At 46.0% G+C, this 15,251-nt stretch overlaps 1 protein-coding gene across 5 annotated transcripts in view; it reads right to left on the reverse strand.

The window, feature by feature from the left end:
• The window catches only part of ATE1 (arginyltransferase 1), a 513,860-nt gene that overhangs the window by 326,303 nt on the left and 172,306 nt on the right, over window positions 1-15,251 (reverse strand). For all 5 annotated transcript variants that reach the window (XM_086922952.1, XM_086922953.1, XM_086922950.1 and 2 more), the window contains exon 5: window positions 12,186-12,446. In XM_086922952.1, coding sequence (XP_086779078.1) covers window positions 12,186-12,446 — 261 coding nt within the window. The remainder of the gene's footprint in view (window positions 1-12,185; window positions 12,447-15,251) is intronic.

Consider the following 15,251-nt stretch of genomic DNA (forward strand, 5'->3'; position numbering starts at 1 on the left):
TCAGAGGCATCCTCGAGAAAGTGCTTTGGGGATTGAGAAGTCCAAGCCCCGAGCAGCTCCTGCACAGAAGATCAGCCCTCCAGCATCCACGAGATCTGCGTGTGGCCTTTTTGCTGGATTGCTGCTCGACACGTTGTCTGATCACTTGCCGGCTGGCTAGTGGCCTCCTAGACGACGATCCCTGAAATCCACACCGCTGGTCTGGTTGCTCCAGACTGGCCCTTGCTTCCCTGCAAAGGAGAAGCACCCCGGACCCTCCTGGTCCGCACTAGACGTCTTTTCAACTCACCGCGTGGGTTGATGCCGAATCCGGAACCAACACCGCCGACAGCGAGAGCCTGCATGGGACAGCTCGTGCCTCCATCCTGGTCGTCGAAAACACCACCTGGTCCACGTCGCTGCAGAGTCAAGCGTCCACTCTTCACCTGATCGCGACAACAGCATCTGGTTCCTTCTTGGGTCCACTCCGGTCACTGGCTAGTGACTTTGAACATTGTCCCCTCTGCTTTCAGTTCTTCATCTTCCTCGATCCACCCTTGGATCGCTCCGGACAGCTTCCTCCTGGTCGCCTGCAGCATCTTTCTTCAAGGCTCCATAGACTTCAACGAGGAAACCCGATACACTTTCACACCTATGCACCCGCAGCCCGTGGGTGAGGTAACGAGAGCATTTCGGTGCTCAAGGGTAGATTGACTCTCCTAGTGTCCAGGTATCCAGTCGTTTTAGTCCTAGCTAGTCGGAACTGTCTTTTACTTACCTTTTCGTAATTTGTACTGTCCATTGACTTTGTCCCGCATCTCGCGTGTGAGTTCACACTCTGAACACGCATCCCGTGGGCCTCCTGCTACTTACCTAAAGTTAGGGTAGTGTAGTCCCAGCGATCCTACAGCCTCTGGACAGCTCCATTCCTTCTATCGATTTCCTTATACCATTTACTTAGTACATGGTTTGTCGTGACCCTAGGGCACCATTGTAATTTGTGCAACTTAACATATTTTTCTTAAGAATCTTGTCATGTGCTTAGCCCTATGATCTCATAAAGAGTTTAGAGGTGTTTTGTTAGTAATAAATATCTTGTTTATTTTCATAACAACCTGTGTCGTGTCCTTTCATGTGTGGTAAAACAGCTGGCTTGACATGCCAAAAGAGTTTAGCCTAAGACTGCTTTGTCCATGCTACCATTAGGATAGCTGGTCTATAAGGTTGACTTACACCCAATCACCATAAGGGTTGTTTGGACTGATACAAGAGAAGTGGAGAAGTGTGGCTCAGGGGTTAGAGGCGGCAGACCCGGAATCTGAGATCGGTCCTGGACCAGGGTTCAATTCCCCGCCTCGACGGGGCTTGGGCTAAAAATTCCACGGACTCGATAATTCTCGTCCCGGTGCCTCCTCGACTCATGGGTTCACACTCTGCGACTCTGGGCAATAGCTTGCTTAATCTCCACAACGGCCCCTCGCGGTGGGATGCCTGACTTTCACCCTGTGGACACCCTGTCGGGGCTTCTCACAGGGGAATACCAGGGCGGGTTCCCTAGGCAAGCGCCAGGATGCCCTTTGTGGTGACAGGTTGCGCTATATAAGTATACCTACATTTACATTTACATTTACAAGGTGATCACTAGAACTAGTGAGCATCATATATCAGGCCAATTTCTCACATTGGTGTGCAGCGGTTGGGATTTGAGCTTGCTGTTGTTTTTACCAAATATAATCTTGAGATATCATTTGGAAGATCACATAGGTACCATAGGTACATATAACAAAGCTTAGAAATACTCTTGAGTTCTACTGAACCAGCTGTTGTAGTAGAAAGGGAGTAGCACACCCTGACTACAACTCTTAGCAAGGAATCAGTAAGAAAACCCATAGTGTAGGTAAGTGCACCACTTAAACCTCACTAGAAAGCATGTCTATCACAGGAGAGAACGCAGTGGCTCCACCTGTGATTAGTGACCCTCCACAGGTCCTTTCCAGATATGCAGCACTCAACTTCCAGGAGATGAGACAATTGTGTACCTCCAGGAAATTGAAACAGGGTTCTAACCCTACCCTTCCTTTTCTGTTAGGTCTCTTAGAGACATATGATGCTAGAAGGGCTTCTAACCCAGGCCCCTCTAATTCAGCAGATGGAAGCATGCCCCCTTAGAAGGTGACCCTGAATCTAACCTCCCTGAAACAGAAGATGTAGATGGTGAGGAAGATGGGAACTCCTCTGATGGAGAGGTAGACAATGGCCAAGCTATAGTCAGCAGACTTACCAGGGCCAACGTAAGCCTACATGGGGATGGAACTGGGGGAGCCCAAGACCTATCCACAAGCAGGCCTAACCTTGGGAATAGACAAGTTAGGTCTCACTCCAGAGGCTCTAACAGATCTATTCACTCCCATGTCTCTCATGCATCTTCTCAGAGAGGGATAACATCCCCTCAGAGAAGAGAACATGAAGCAAAGATGAAGGAAGTGAGTCTGAGGATCCAAAGGGAAGAACTTGCCCTTGCCAAAGAGAAACTTGCCTTTGCCAGAGAGCAGAAAGTGAGTGGGTTAGGACCCACTGGTGGCATCATTATTCCTAGAGATAAAGACAGGAGTTTTGATACTAGACACCTGAACAAAATAGTGCCCTCCTATAAAGTAGGAGATGACATCCACAAATGGATGACTGCTCTGGAGAGGGCCTGCACAGTACAGCAGGTACCCCAGAGTCAGTGGGCAGCTATCTTGTGGCTCTCCTTTGAAGGTAAAGGTAGAGATAAGCTCCTCACTGTTAGAGCTGACGATGCTAATGATTACCAAGTCCTGAAAATGCACTGATTGATGGGTTTGGCTTAACAACTGAACAGTACAGGTGGATGTTCAGAGACACCCAGAAAACAGTCTCAGGATTGGACTGACTGTGTTGATTGTGCCACTAAGGCTTTGGAAGGCTGGGTACTGGGAAGTAAAGTTACTGATTGCACAGGATTGTATAATCTAATTATGAGAGAGCAAATCTTAAATAATTGTCAGAAACAGTTGTTGCATCAGCACTTGATTGACTCAGATCTGACCTCTCCCCAAGAATTGGGAAAGAAGGCAGACAGATGGGTCAGGACAAGGGTCAAGCAGCAGAACCAGAACCAGGGTGGTGGCCAGAAGAAAGCAGACCAAAAGGGTAATCAGAATCAGCAAAATGACCAGAAGTCTTCAACAGGGCCCCAACAATCTAAGGAGGGTGGGTCCCAGAATTCCCAAAAGAAGAAGACTGATGTTCCAAGAAAACCATGGCGTCAATACTGTAAAAGTAAGACTCACTGGTTTAGTGAGTGCACAGCGAAAGGCACAGCTCCTACCACTACTGCCCCTAAGGCACCTGCACCCCCTAGTACAGTTAGTAGTGGTAGTGCACCCCACAAGGCCATGGTTGGGTTAACCCTGGGAACTGAGGTGGATTCGGACTTAGTCAGAATACCTACTCAGGCTGTTCTTGTTTGTAGTGGGGACATGGATATGACCCCTACTGTAAGTCCCAGTACTCTGGGCAAATACAGACAGACTCCTTTAATCAATGGAAAAATGGCTCAGGCCTACAGGGACACTTTTGTCAGTGTCACTATGGTGACACCAAACTTTGTGGACCCTGATCAGGTAATACTAGGTTCAGACTACCTAGTGACCAATGCTAGCAATGTCACTACCAATCACAGTATGGCAGTTGTTAACTTCTCCTGGGGAGGGGTAACTGGCCTCAAAAGGGTTGTAGTTAGTTCAGACCTCCCAGTGGACTGTCTTTTGGGCAATGATTTGGAATCCTCCTTATGGTCAGAAGTGGAGTATAGGACTCATGTGGAAATGTTAGGTTTGTCAACATATGTCCTTGCTGTGACTAGGTCACAGGCCAAGAAATGCCCAGCTGAACAAGTGCTGGATCCTGGAACAATGGACCAGACACTACCCAAGAGAAAGAGCAGTAAGGTTAAGGCAGTGCCTTCCCCCCTGCCTCAAGGTGAGGATCAGCCCTCTCAGGAGGCTGACCCAAAGACCCCAGAAGGAACTGTCCTAGAGGAGCTTGAACCTGATCAGGTTGAGTTTCTTGGGTCAGGGGGACCTTCCAGGGGAGACTTGAGGCAGGCACAGTTAGACTGTTCCTCTCTTGATCCCCTAAGACAGCAGGCTGCTGCTGAGGCTGCAGGGAATGCTACAGGTACTCACAAGGTGTACTGGGATGATGGACTCCTATACTCTGAGGCAAGAGACCCCAAGCCTGGTGCTACCAGGAGGCTGTTCATCCCCTTGTCTCTGAGAGGTTTCCTTCTTACCTTAGCCCATGAGATTCCCCTTGCAGGTCACTTAGGCCAGAACAAGACTTGGGACAGGCTTGTCCCTCACTTTCACTGGCCTCATATGTCTGAAGACACCAAAGAGTTTTGTCGCTCATGTGTCACCTGTCAAGCCAGTGGCAAATCAGGTGGCACAACAAAGGCCCCCCTCATACCACTACCTGTGGTGGGGGTACCGTTTTGAAAGAGTGGGGATAGACATTGTTGGACCAATGGACCCCCCCAACAGCATCTGGGCCCCCCTCATACCACTACCTGTGGTGGGGGTACCGTTTTGAAAGAGTGGGGATAGACATTGTTGGACCAATGGACCCCCCCCCCCCCCCAACAGCATCTGGGCACAGATTTATACTGGTGGTAGTGGATCATGCCATCAGGTATCCAGAAGCTATTCCCCTTAAGACCACTACAGCTCCTGTGGTGGCCAGGGCCCAACTTGGAGTTTTCTCCAGAGTGGGGTTTCCTAAGGAGCTTGTCTCTGACAGAGGTGCAAACTTCATGTCAGGATACTTGACTGCAATGTGGAAGGAGTGTGGTGTACATTACAAATTCACCACCCCCTATCATCCACAGTGCAATGGGCTTGTGGAGAGATTCAACAAGACCCTAAAAGGGATGATAAAAGGGTTACCTGAAAAGCTTAGGCGAAGATTGGACATCCTTTTACCCTGCCTTCTGTTTGCTTACAGAGAGGTCCCACAGAAGGGGGTTGGCTACAGCCCTTTTGAGCTTCTATTTGGGCATCCTGTAAGAGGACCCCTATGTCTTGTGAAGGAAGGATGGGAGTTACCTCTCAAAACGCCTAAGCTTGACATAGTGGACTATGTACTTGGTCTCCGCTCCAGGATAGCAGAGTACATGGATAAGGCATCCAAAAACCTTGAGGCCAGCCAAGAACTTCAAAAAGCTTGGCATGACCAAAAGGATGTCCTTATCGTTTACCAGCCTGGGCAGAAGGTGTGGGTGTTGGAGCCAGTGGACCCAGCAGCTCTCCAAGACAAACGGTCTGGACCCAATACCATCATTGAACAGAAGGGAGAGGTCACCTACCTGGTGGACCTTGGAACTCCCAGGAGCCCTCACAGAGTACTTCATGTGAACAGGCTCAAGGCATTTGTTGACTGGGAGGACATGGGCTTGCTCATGGCCACAGATGAGGGACAGGAGGAAGAGAGTGACCCTCTCCCAAACCTGCTCACTCAGAACCCTGATGATGGATCAGTAGATGGTGTGGTCTTTTCTGACGGCCTCTCTGAGCATCAGCAAAAGGATTGCAAACAGGTTCTTCAATCCTTTAGACACATGTTCTCTCTGACAGCCAGTTAGACAAACTGGTGCACCCATGAGATGGACACTGGTAACAGTCTGCCTATAAAGAGTAAAATCTACAGGCAACCTGACCACGTCAGGGACTGCATAAAGAAAGAAGTACAAAAGACGTTGGAATTGGGAGTCATTCAACCCTCAGAGAGCCCTTGGGCTAGTCCTGTAGTTCTAGTGCCAAACCCTCACACCCAGGATGGTAAGAGAGAGATGAGGTTTTTCGTGTAGACTACAGGGGTCTCAATGCTGTCACTAAGACAGATGCCCATCCAATACTAGGGCAGATGAACTCATAGATAAATTGGCTTCTGCCAAATTCTTGAGTACATTTGACATGACAGCTGGTTATTGGCAAATCAGGTTAGCTGAGGATGCCAAGGCCAAAAAAGCATTTTCCACCCTGTGGTGGAGGCCAGGTTCAACCATTGGACAGCAAGATACAGGCCATAAAGGACTGGGCTCCTCCAATCACCCTGACACAGGTCAGAGCTTTCTTGGGCCTGTCTGGTTACTAAATGAAATTTGTCAGAAATTATGAGACCATTGGGACCCCACTCAATGACCTGACAAGCAAGAAAATGCCAAAGAAAGTTCAGTGGACAGTTAGCTGTCAGAAGGCATTTGATGGCCTGAAGCAGGCCATGTGTACTGCACCTATTCTCAAGAGTCTAGACTACTCCATAACTTTCATTGTCCAAACAGATGCTTCTGAGTTGGGTGTGGGAGCTGTTCTATCTCAACTGAATAATGATGGTCATGACCAGCCCATTGCTTTTATAAGCAGAAGGCTGACCCCTAGAGAGAAACGTTGGTCAGCTATTCAGAGGGAGGCCTTCGCTGTGGTTTGGGCCCTGAAGAAGTTGAGGCCATACTTGTTTGGAACTCACTTCAAGATTCAGACAGACCATAAGCCCCTCTTGTGGCTAAATCAAATGAAGGGTGAAAACCCCAAACTTCTTTGGTGGTCCATTTCCCTACAGGGGATGGACTTTACAGTGGAGCACAGACCAGGGACTGACCATGACAATGCAGATGGTCTCTCCAGGTATTTCCAATTATAACAAGAAGACTCACCTGGTCAAGGTTAGTTTAATGCCCCTAAGTTTGGGGGGGGGGGGTATGTAGGAGAGTAGGGTCTGCAATCCTATGGTCAACCCAGATATTTGCTTTTTGCTTCACTGGTTTATGACTTTCCCTGGCTGTGGGCCTGCTAATCAGACCCACAGCCTAGCTGTTCTCTCTCTAAATTGACATCCATGTACTTTAGGTGCATTTACCAATTGGTATTGGGTTACTCTTGTAAGTCCTTGTACAGTGTACCATAGGTATCCAGGGCATAGGTGCACCCAAGGCCTACCAGGGCCTGCAGCATGTATTGTGCCACCCCTGACTGGCCATCTAAACAGACACAACTGGCTGGTAACACAGCTGGGGCAAGGTGGTGTAATCACCCTTTGCTATAGATATAGTATACCTATATCTAACCCTAAAATGGACACATATACTCCTATAAGTAATTCCTATGGCAGGCCTCAACAATCCTGGAGGCAGAGTGCTTGGAATTATGTGAGATGGTGCTCTAGCATGAGCTGAGCCTGTCTGCAGCTTTCGGAACCAAGTCCTTTAGCTGTTTCCATGATAACGCTATGCCATATACTCTTAATTGCATTATGATCCTCGCAGGTATTGCTAACTTTGGCATAGCATTATCAAAACATGTCGAGTAAGGTGCCATACGAATTGGAATACTACCCCCTCGCCAGTTCTGGCGACGGGGTAGAATTCCACCCTTTTAGACGTACACAACATGTATGTAACTGTGAACCCCGGTTAAAATTAAATCAAGTCTCAGCATCACAAAATGGATGCTGCCACAACAGACACAAGTCTGACCTCCTGCTGCTAGGAGTCCTTCCAGCGAGGGAGGCTCGGACAAAGGGTTTCCTGCCTTGGGAGGTGCTAGCACCACCCCAGACAGGATTTTGTGTATTGAGGTAGGACAGGCTGAAACGAATGAGACATGCCTGGGGCACACAAGGTGTCCCTGCGCATACCCCGGTTCAAACCAGTTGCTGGGGCACTCCAGCCCCAGCTCTGGCGCGAAACCGGACAAAGGATAGGGGGTGTTCCTGGTCCCACCCATAGGAGGGACCTAGTCATAGTACAGCCCCCTTTAGGAGAATAAAGGTAGGAGCTGGTCCCATTCCAAATTAGATTAATCCTGATTTGAAACTACAAAGAAGAAACTCTGGACTTTGACGTTCTGCTCCACAGAAGACTGAAGAAATCTCCCTTGTGGCCAAGGAGTGACCACCCTGCATCTGCAGGCACCATCAAGTGTCCTAGCGGTTCACTTTGTCGTCCTTCCTACCGGAACCAGACTTCAGAGCCCGACGAGATCCGGACTTCCAGACCTCTCCGACCTCTACCTACATCTGCAGCATAGCTGAGTTCCGTGGGTGCGACGAGACACGTGGGACCGGTCATCTTGGAGAAACTGCACTTCGCTTCCAGCACGACTTCAGAGGCATCCTCGAGAAAGTGCTTTGGGGATTGAGAAGACCCAGCCCCAAGCAGCTCCTGCACAGAAGATCAGCCCTCCAGCATCCACGAAATCTGCGTGGGTCCCTTTTGCTCGATTGCTGCTCGACACGTTGTCTGGTCACTTGCCGGCTGGCTAGTGGCCTCCTAGACGACGATCCTTGAAATCCACACAGCTGGTCTGGTTGCTCCAGACTGGCCCTTGCTTCCCTGCAAAGGAGAAGCACCCCGGACCCTCCTGGTCCGCACCAGACGCCTTTTCCACTCACCACGTGGGTTGCCTTTGCCAAGGCCTGTTGACGCCGAATCCGGAACCAACACCGCCGACAGCGAGAGCCTGTGTGGGACAGCTCCTGCCTCCACCCTGGTCGTCAAACACACCACCTGGTCCACGTGGCTGCAGAGTCAAGCATCCACTCTTCACCTGATCGCGACGACAGCATCTGGTTCCTTCCTGGTTCCACTCCGGTCACTGGCTAGTGACTTTGAACATTGTCCCCTGCTTTCAGGTCTTCATCTTCCTCGATCCACCCTTGGATCGCTCCGGACAGCTTCCTCCTGGTCACCTGCAGCATCTTTCTTCAAGGCTCCATAGACTTCAACGAGGAAACCCGACACACTTTCACACCTATGCACCCGCAGCCCGTGGGTGAGGTAACGAGAGCATTTCGGTGCTCAAGGGTAGATTGACTCTCCTAGTGTCCAGGTATCCAGTCGTTTTAGTCCTAGCTAGTCGGAACTGTCTTTTACTTACCTTTTCGTAATTTGTACTGTCCATTGACTTTGTCCCGCATCTCGCGTGTGAGTTCACACTCTGCACACGCGTCCCGTGGGCCTCCTGCTACTTACCTAAAGTTAGGGTAGTGTAGTCCCAGCGATCCTACAGCCTCTGGACAGCTCCATTCCTTCTATCCATTTCCTTATACCATTTACTTAGTATATGGTTTGTTGTGCCCCTAGGGCACCATTGTAATTTGTGCAACTTAACGTATTTTTCTTAAGAGTCTTGTCATGTGCTTAGCCCTCTGATCTCATAAAGAGTTCAGAGGTGTTTTGTTAGTAATAAATATCTTGTTTATTTTCATAACAACCTGTGTGGTGTCCTTTCATTTGGTATTCAAGGGGTTATATGTGGTAAAACAGCTGGCTTCACATGCCAAGGGGTTTAGTCTAAGACTGCTTTGTCCATGCTACCATTAGGATAGCTGGTCTATAAGGTTGACTTACAACCAATCACCATAAGGGTTATTTGGACTGATACAAGGTGATCACTAGAACTAGTGAGCATCATATATCAGGCCAACTTCTCACACACAGTGTATGGCATAGGTGTATGTTCACTACTACACCAGCACAACCCTTTTTTCTGAGTAAATTGTACGTGACATTGAGTATATAATCATACTGTATTTCTTCCGTTTCCACATACAGGGTACCTACCTGATTACATGGTATGTAGACTCGTCACTTATGTTGTGTAGATAGTTATTCATGGTCCTGATGAAGTGCTGTTGATCCTTCTGACACTAGGATCACGAAACATGTTGACCTCTATAGAGTAGAGCATACATAGCTAGAAACCTTATATCTAGTTCACTGCCACTCTTTCTGATTTTACTCAGGCAGTTTACCTTCCAGAATAAATCATCACTAGGACTAACTGGCCTGTTTTAAATACACTCACTCCACATCTACACACACTAGGCCCCTCACCCCCACTGCACCCATCGGCAGGAACAAAAGACCACCGCCAAAGAGCCCCATACTGGGTGCCCATCCAGTGTTGCAGCGCCGACCTGACGAGTGGCAGTCTCATATGATGAAGCATGACACCAAGCTCTCACTCACCTAGCAAGCCCTAGTTCTGACAGGGGAATTCTCCCTTCCCTTTTTTCCCCTTCAAGGTGAGACGACCACCCAGTGGCGATCTCCCAGCCTGTAACCTCACTTGATTTACTCAGACCTCAAGGAACTTCATACCCTCTCTGCCCACTGTCTTTTTAGGGCATGTATGCTGGACCTCATTAAACTTGCCCCTCTGTCCCTCCCGTTTGTCTCGTAAAAATTAAAATAACATATAAGGAGATTGGGTATGGGTTTGACATTTGTCATGCACCAGTGGAACAAAAGAGCATAATATTTACTTATTGTGTGTGATTTCACAGATATACCTCATATTCTGCTTGATGCAAAAGGATACGCTATTAATACTACGAATGTTATGGAAAACTGGGTCTAAGTGTACCTTGCGCAAAACATTCCAATATGATAAGCTAACAGTCAAATGTCATATCCATTGGATGATGTCATCGTGATGCTATTTAACATGTCATGAGCAGTACATGGTGGTGACCCAATTTAAAGTTAGCTCAGTAAATTACAACTGGTGACATGAATTTCAGAGGTTTTCTGTTTTACCCTTATTGCTACACTTAACTGTAACATTACTTTAATCTTTGTGGGGGGTGGAAATATAGGTTACCACCAACAGCAGATTTAGACAGAAAGGTGGCAACAATAATGGAAATATCCCCAATGCTGAAAAGGCTGTGTTCAACAACTAGAGCTTCACCACAGACATTAATACAAATGGCTGCTGAGATTTTTATTTTAGTATTCATCCGATCACTTTTCAAGGTTGTTCCATAAAAGGTGAATGACTCCTTCAAATAACCTTATTGGCAGAGTAAACGCTCTAATCTTGTGTGAACATTTCCCACTTTAAAAAATAATGGATTTTGAAAATCATAAATAAAAACCCTTGGTCAGTCTCTTGATATGCAATCATAGAGAGAGGTAGACTCCTGCAGAAGTGCTACTAACATGTTTATTGGATACATGTATATTCCATGGAAAAAGAACCTCAGCCTAAAAGAGGCTTTTCTAAAACATGTTGTCTTTTCACCATCCACTGACATATTTCAGATGGGTAATGGACTCCAGGAGATCTCTGGCTTACATGCAACGCTCATATAAATGCTAAAGCATCTGGGCGCACATGGGAGTTCGGTGTTGCTGGGTTGAGGAGCAAGGTATCCTCTTCCCTCTATGACAACAGCTCCCTTCTCTAGGTGCATGATCAGGTAGGAAGGAGGGCTGGAGTGCTTGAACCTCTCTATTTGCGTGCACAAAATGTGAATTAAAGGAAAGCATAAGTCACTGGTACAAGAAAAAGAAACAATATTTTAATAAGACCCTATCCTAGGGAGCACCGACACAAAAATGTAAACCAATGGCCAGGTAATTGAGTCAACATGGTGAAAAAGGGGCGTCCTATCAACCAAGCATTATCGGATGTTCTCTGAAATGTGCAAAGAAGCATGTGAGTTTCATCTGCCAAGCTGAGCAGGTCCAACAAAAAGATTATTTTTTCCGCACATAGCTACTAAAATAATGCTTTGTTCAAGAATCTAAGCAGAGACCTGCTACCTGTAATAATTCCTGCTCTCTTCAATACCTTCAGTCTTACAACTATAGGTGGACTCGGCCATTTGGGCAGAATGCACATACATACTTTGCACCGAGACATGATAAAAATAACATAGATCCAAAACCTGCATTCAAATACACACCTAACTTCCACAACATTGACAATGTTCAGGAAGTTTGTGGCAAGAAGCTTCAGGGATGTTACCCCAAGTAAGAATCACCTGCCTAGCACACCAGTACTCTTCTTCCAGCCTATATCTTACAGACTGCAGTGCCGTAGACGTCACTCGTAATTAACCTGGCTTTACGACAGTGAGTGAGATTCAAGCAGGGAGAAAGAAGTACAACTGCAATGTCATCGTCTCATGCAGCGTGGTCACTTCAGAGAGAAACAAGGCCATGGATCTACCAACTGTCCAGCTTCAGGACAGTATGGGTGCTCGGGGTGGGGAAAGGTGTGCTTCAGATAAGTGTGTGAGCTTTGTGCAGGGTGAATGGAATGCAGCAGCAACTCATCATGGATGGGTCATGTTAAAACTTTACATATGGGAAAATAAACACAGCCGCCACTCACCTGGTTTGGGCCCGGAATGGGTACTTGGAGCTGTACTGGATGGTACCCCGCAATCGGTGTCAGCCGTCGATGGGTGTGGCTCTGTGCTCTTTTCTGATGCCTGGCTTTCCTTGCCCGTTTCATTCTCCAGCAGCTCATTTTCCAGACCTTCCTTCAGCTCAGACACTAACAATCTCTGCTTACACTCCGACTCTTCCAATCTGACCTCCTTGATGAAGGTGCAAGGGTTGGGATCACCAATCTGGGACTCCATTGGCTCTCCTGGGAGGAAAATAGGATGCAGTTGTTTAAATGTTAGCATGCCAATTGACTACAAACTACAAAAACAGCATGTCGAACGTTCACTAATTAGAAGATATTCTTTAGGAACATTATCGGCTCCACTTAAGCAGCTTAGTCTCACTTTAGACTAACGCATTGGTTTATTTTTCGTTTCAAAGACTTTTATTTCGGCCACCAGGACCATAAAAAGTAAGCACAGGATAGCAGACATTATTAAAAATACAATATGTCAATTAGAAAAAGAACACTCCATTTATAATACAAATCCCAATTTAGAAACGGGTGCAATAGGTTTTACCAGTTAGTCATGGACACTGCGGAAAAAAAATTATATCAATTGGTGTGATGCAGTCAGCCATCAGGTAAAGAAAATAGCAGCAATAGTTCAATAAATAATTTAAAATGGCAAGAAAAATTAATACCATTCACTTTTTTAATTTTTTTTTTATTGCAACTCAGAAAAAACATGTACAAAAAGGCCATAAAATAAACAAAAATAAAACAGCGAAACTAGAATGAACATTACATAGATAACAATATGGAAGTAATTCCAAAACAGTATACAAAATAAATATATATGGCGTGTGACACTGCAGGTAAACATAAACAGAAAAACAAACTGCTTTCAACCTATCGAACCTCATTAATGATTTAGTGCCCCTAGGTTTAGCTAGCGGGGATTCCATACCGTGTAATTCGTTAAGCAAAGACCACCATTCCATGATTAGCGGGGGATTTTGAGAAATCCAGGCGCAGGCAATTGTAAGTCTAGCGTAGGATAGCATAATAGTAATTATAGCCTTTTGTGAGGTGTTAATGGTGTTGATATCAAGTAGAACTGAAGAAGCTGTGAGCAGGAGAGTGCAAGTCAGTTTTTGTTTAATTATCTTGTCCACAGCTCTCCATAATTCTGCTAGGATAGGGCCCGAGAACAGCATGTGTACCAAATCTGCCACTACTAACGCGCACTTGGGGCATTTAGTTCGATCATTATATGAGGGGTTCGCAGCCCACTTAGATACTCTTTCGGGAGTATGATAGAGCATACATGTCGTTCTGAATTGTTGAAGTCTTACACTAGACGAAAAGACAGCTTTATTAATGTTACGCAGCGATGTGTTAATCATCGCAGGGGTAATATTACTATCCAACATTTTGCTCCATTTTTCCGCAAGTTTATTGCAATCGCTAATTTTATAGGTACTGAAGCACTTATAGCCTGCACTAATTAACCCCTTGTTTTTATGTAAATACACACAGTCCCAGATATCCGAATTTAAAATACTAGAAAGTTTCATCTTTCGGAAGAGGAAATTGTGTATCTGTATATATTTATATCTCATGGGGTCGGTTACTTTGTATAGTGTTTTTAATGTATCAAAACTCAAAAATCCTTGTGCTCCATAAAGGTCCCCAAGTGTCCTTATGCCGTGTACCAGCCAAGTGCTTGATGCGCCATTGCTGAAAATTTCCGGGAGTCCCGGATTGCCCCACAGTGGTAATTTAGGGTGAAAAAATGAGGTATGCCAAAAATCCAAGATATTCCGCCATATTTTAACTAAATCCCTGGCGGTCTTAAACCTAACCCTTTTAAAATAATTAGGGTTTTTAACCCTCCACAGAAACATACTGGAATCCATATCTAACATGAAGGTAAAGAAATAAAATTGGTTGTCTGCAGTGAGCATATTAATTAGGCGTCGTAGACGTCCTAAAAAAGTTGCCCAGAAATATAGCTTGAAGTCCGGGAAGTTTAACCCGCCCACGTCTGGAGACCCTTTTAACAAGGCCATTGAACGACGGGCTTTACGGTACCCCCATATGAAGCTGCTAAATATGCCATCCAGTTTTTAAAAAAAAGCAATTGTTAAGAGCCAGAGGGATAGAGCGAAATAGATATAAGAATTTAGGCAGTATAATCATTCGGATCAAATTAATTCTACCAATGATATTTAAGGGAATTTTGTGCCACTTTTTTAATAATAAACCCATAGTTTTGACTAGGGCATCATAGTTTATTTTAATTATGTTCTTCATTTTGGCAGAGATTTGAATCCCTAAATAGGTGGCAGTCTGGCATAACCCTTTGGTTGGCAATAAGGGTTTATAATTCGTGATAATTTGGGTTTTATTTAGATTCAATTTATACCCAGAGATATCTCCAAATCGATTGGCCTCCTCTATGATACCCTTCAGGGCTTTTGTTATGTTAGTCGAATAGATAGCTATATCATCGGCATAAGCTGAGATTTTTAATGAATGGGGGCAAACTTAAAAGGAAGAATACAGGGTTGGGACTGCAAAGCATGAAGAAATGGTTCCATTGATAAGGCAAACAATAAAGGGGAGACGGGGCATCCCTGATGGGTGCCCCGAGCTATGGAAAACGGTATTGATGCCATATCTGCGTAACTAACTTTAGCTGTAGGGTTGTCATATAACGATTGGGCCCACTTCAAAAATTTACAGCTAAAGCCAAAATTAGTCATCACCTGCCAAAGGTAATCCCACCCCACTCGGTCAAAGGCCTTTTCTGCGTCAAGCAGGATCATACCAAGTGAGGTGGATTACTTGTCTGCGATACCAAAGGCAGTTATAGCCATATTGATATGTGCCGTAGTATCCCTTCCCATTACAAAGCCATGTTGATGCGGGCTGACTATTTATGGTATATACGGGGCCAGGCGAGTGGCCAACACTTTGGCGAATATTTTGGCATCAGCGTTAACCAACGAAATAGGCACAATTGTCCGGTGGTTTCCCTTTTTTCAGAAAAAAACACAA

The sequence above is a fragment of the Lissotriton vulgaris genome, chromosome 5, assembly GCF_964263255.1.
Source record: "Lissotriton vulgaris chromosome 5, aLisVul1.2, whole genome shotgun sequence".
NCBI classification, from domain to species: Eukaryota; Metazoa; Chordata; class Amphibia; order Caudata; family Salamandridae; genus Lissotriton; species Lissotriton vulgaris.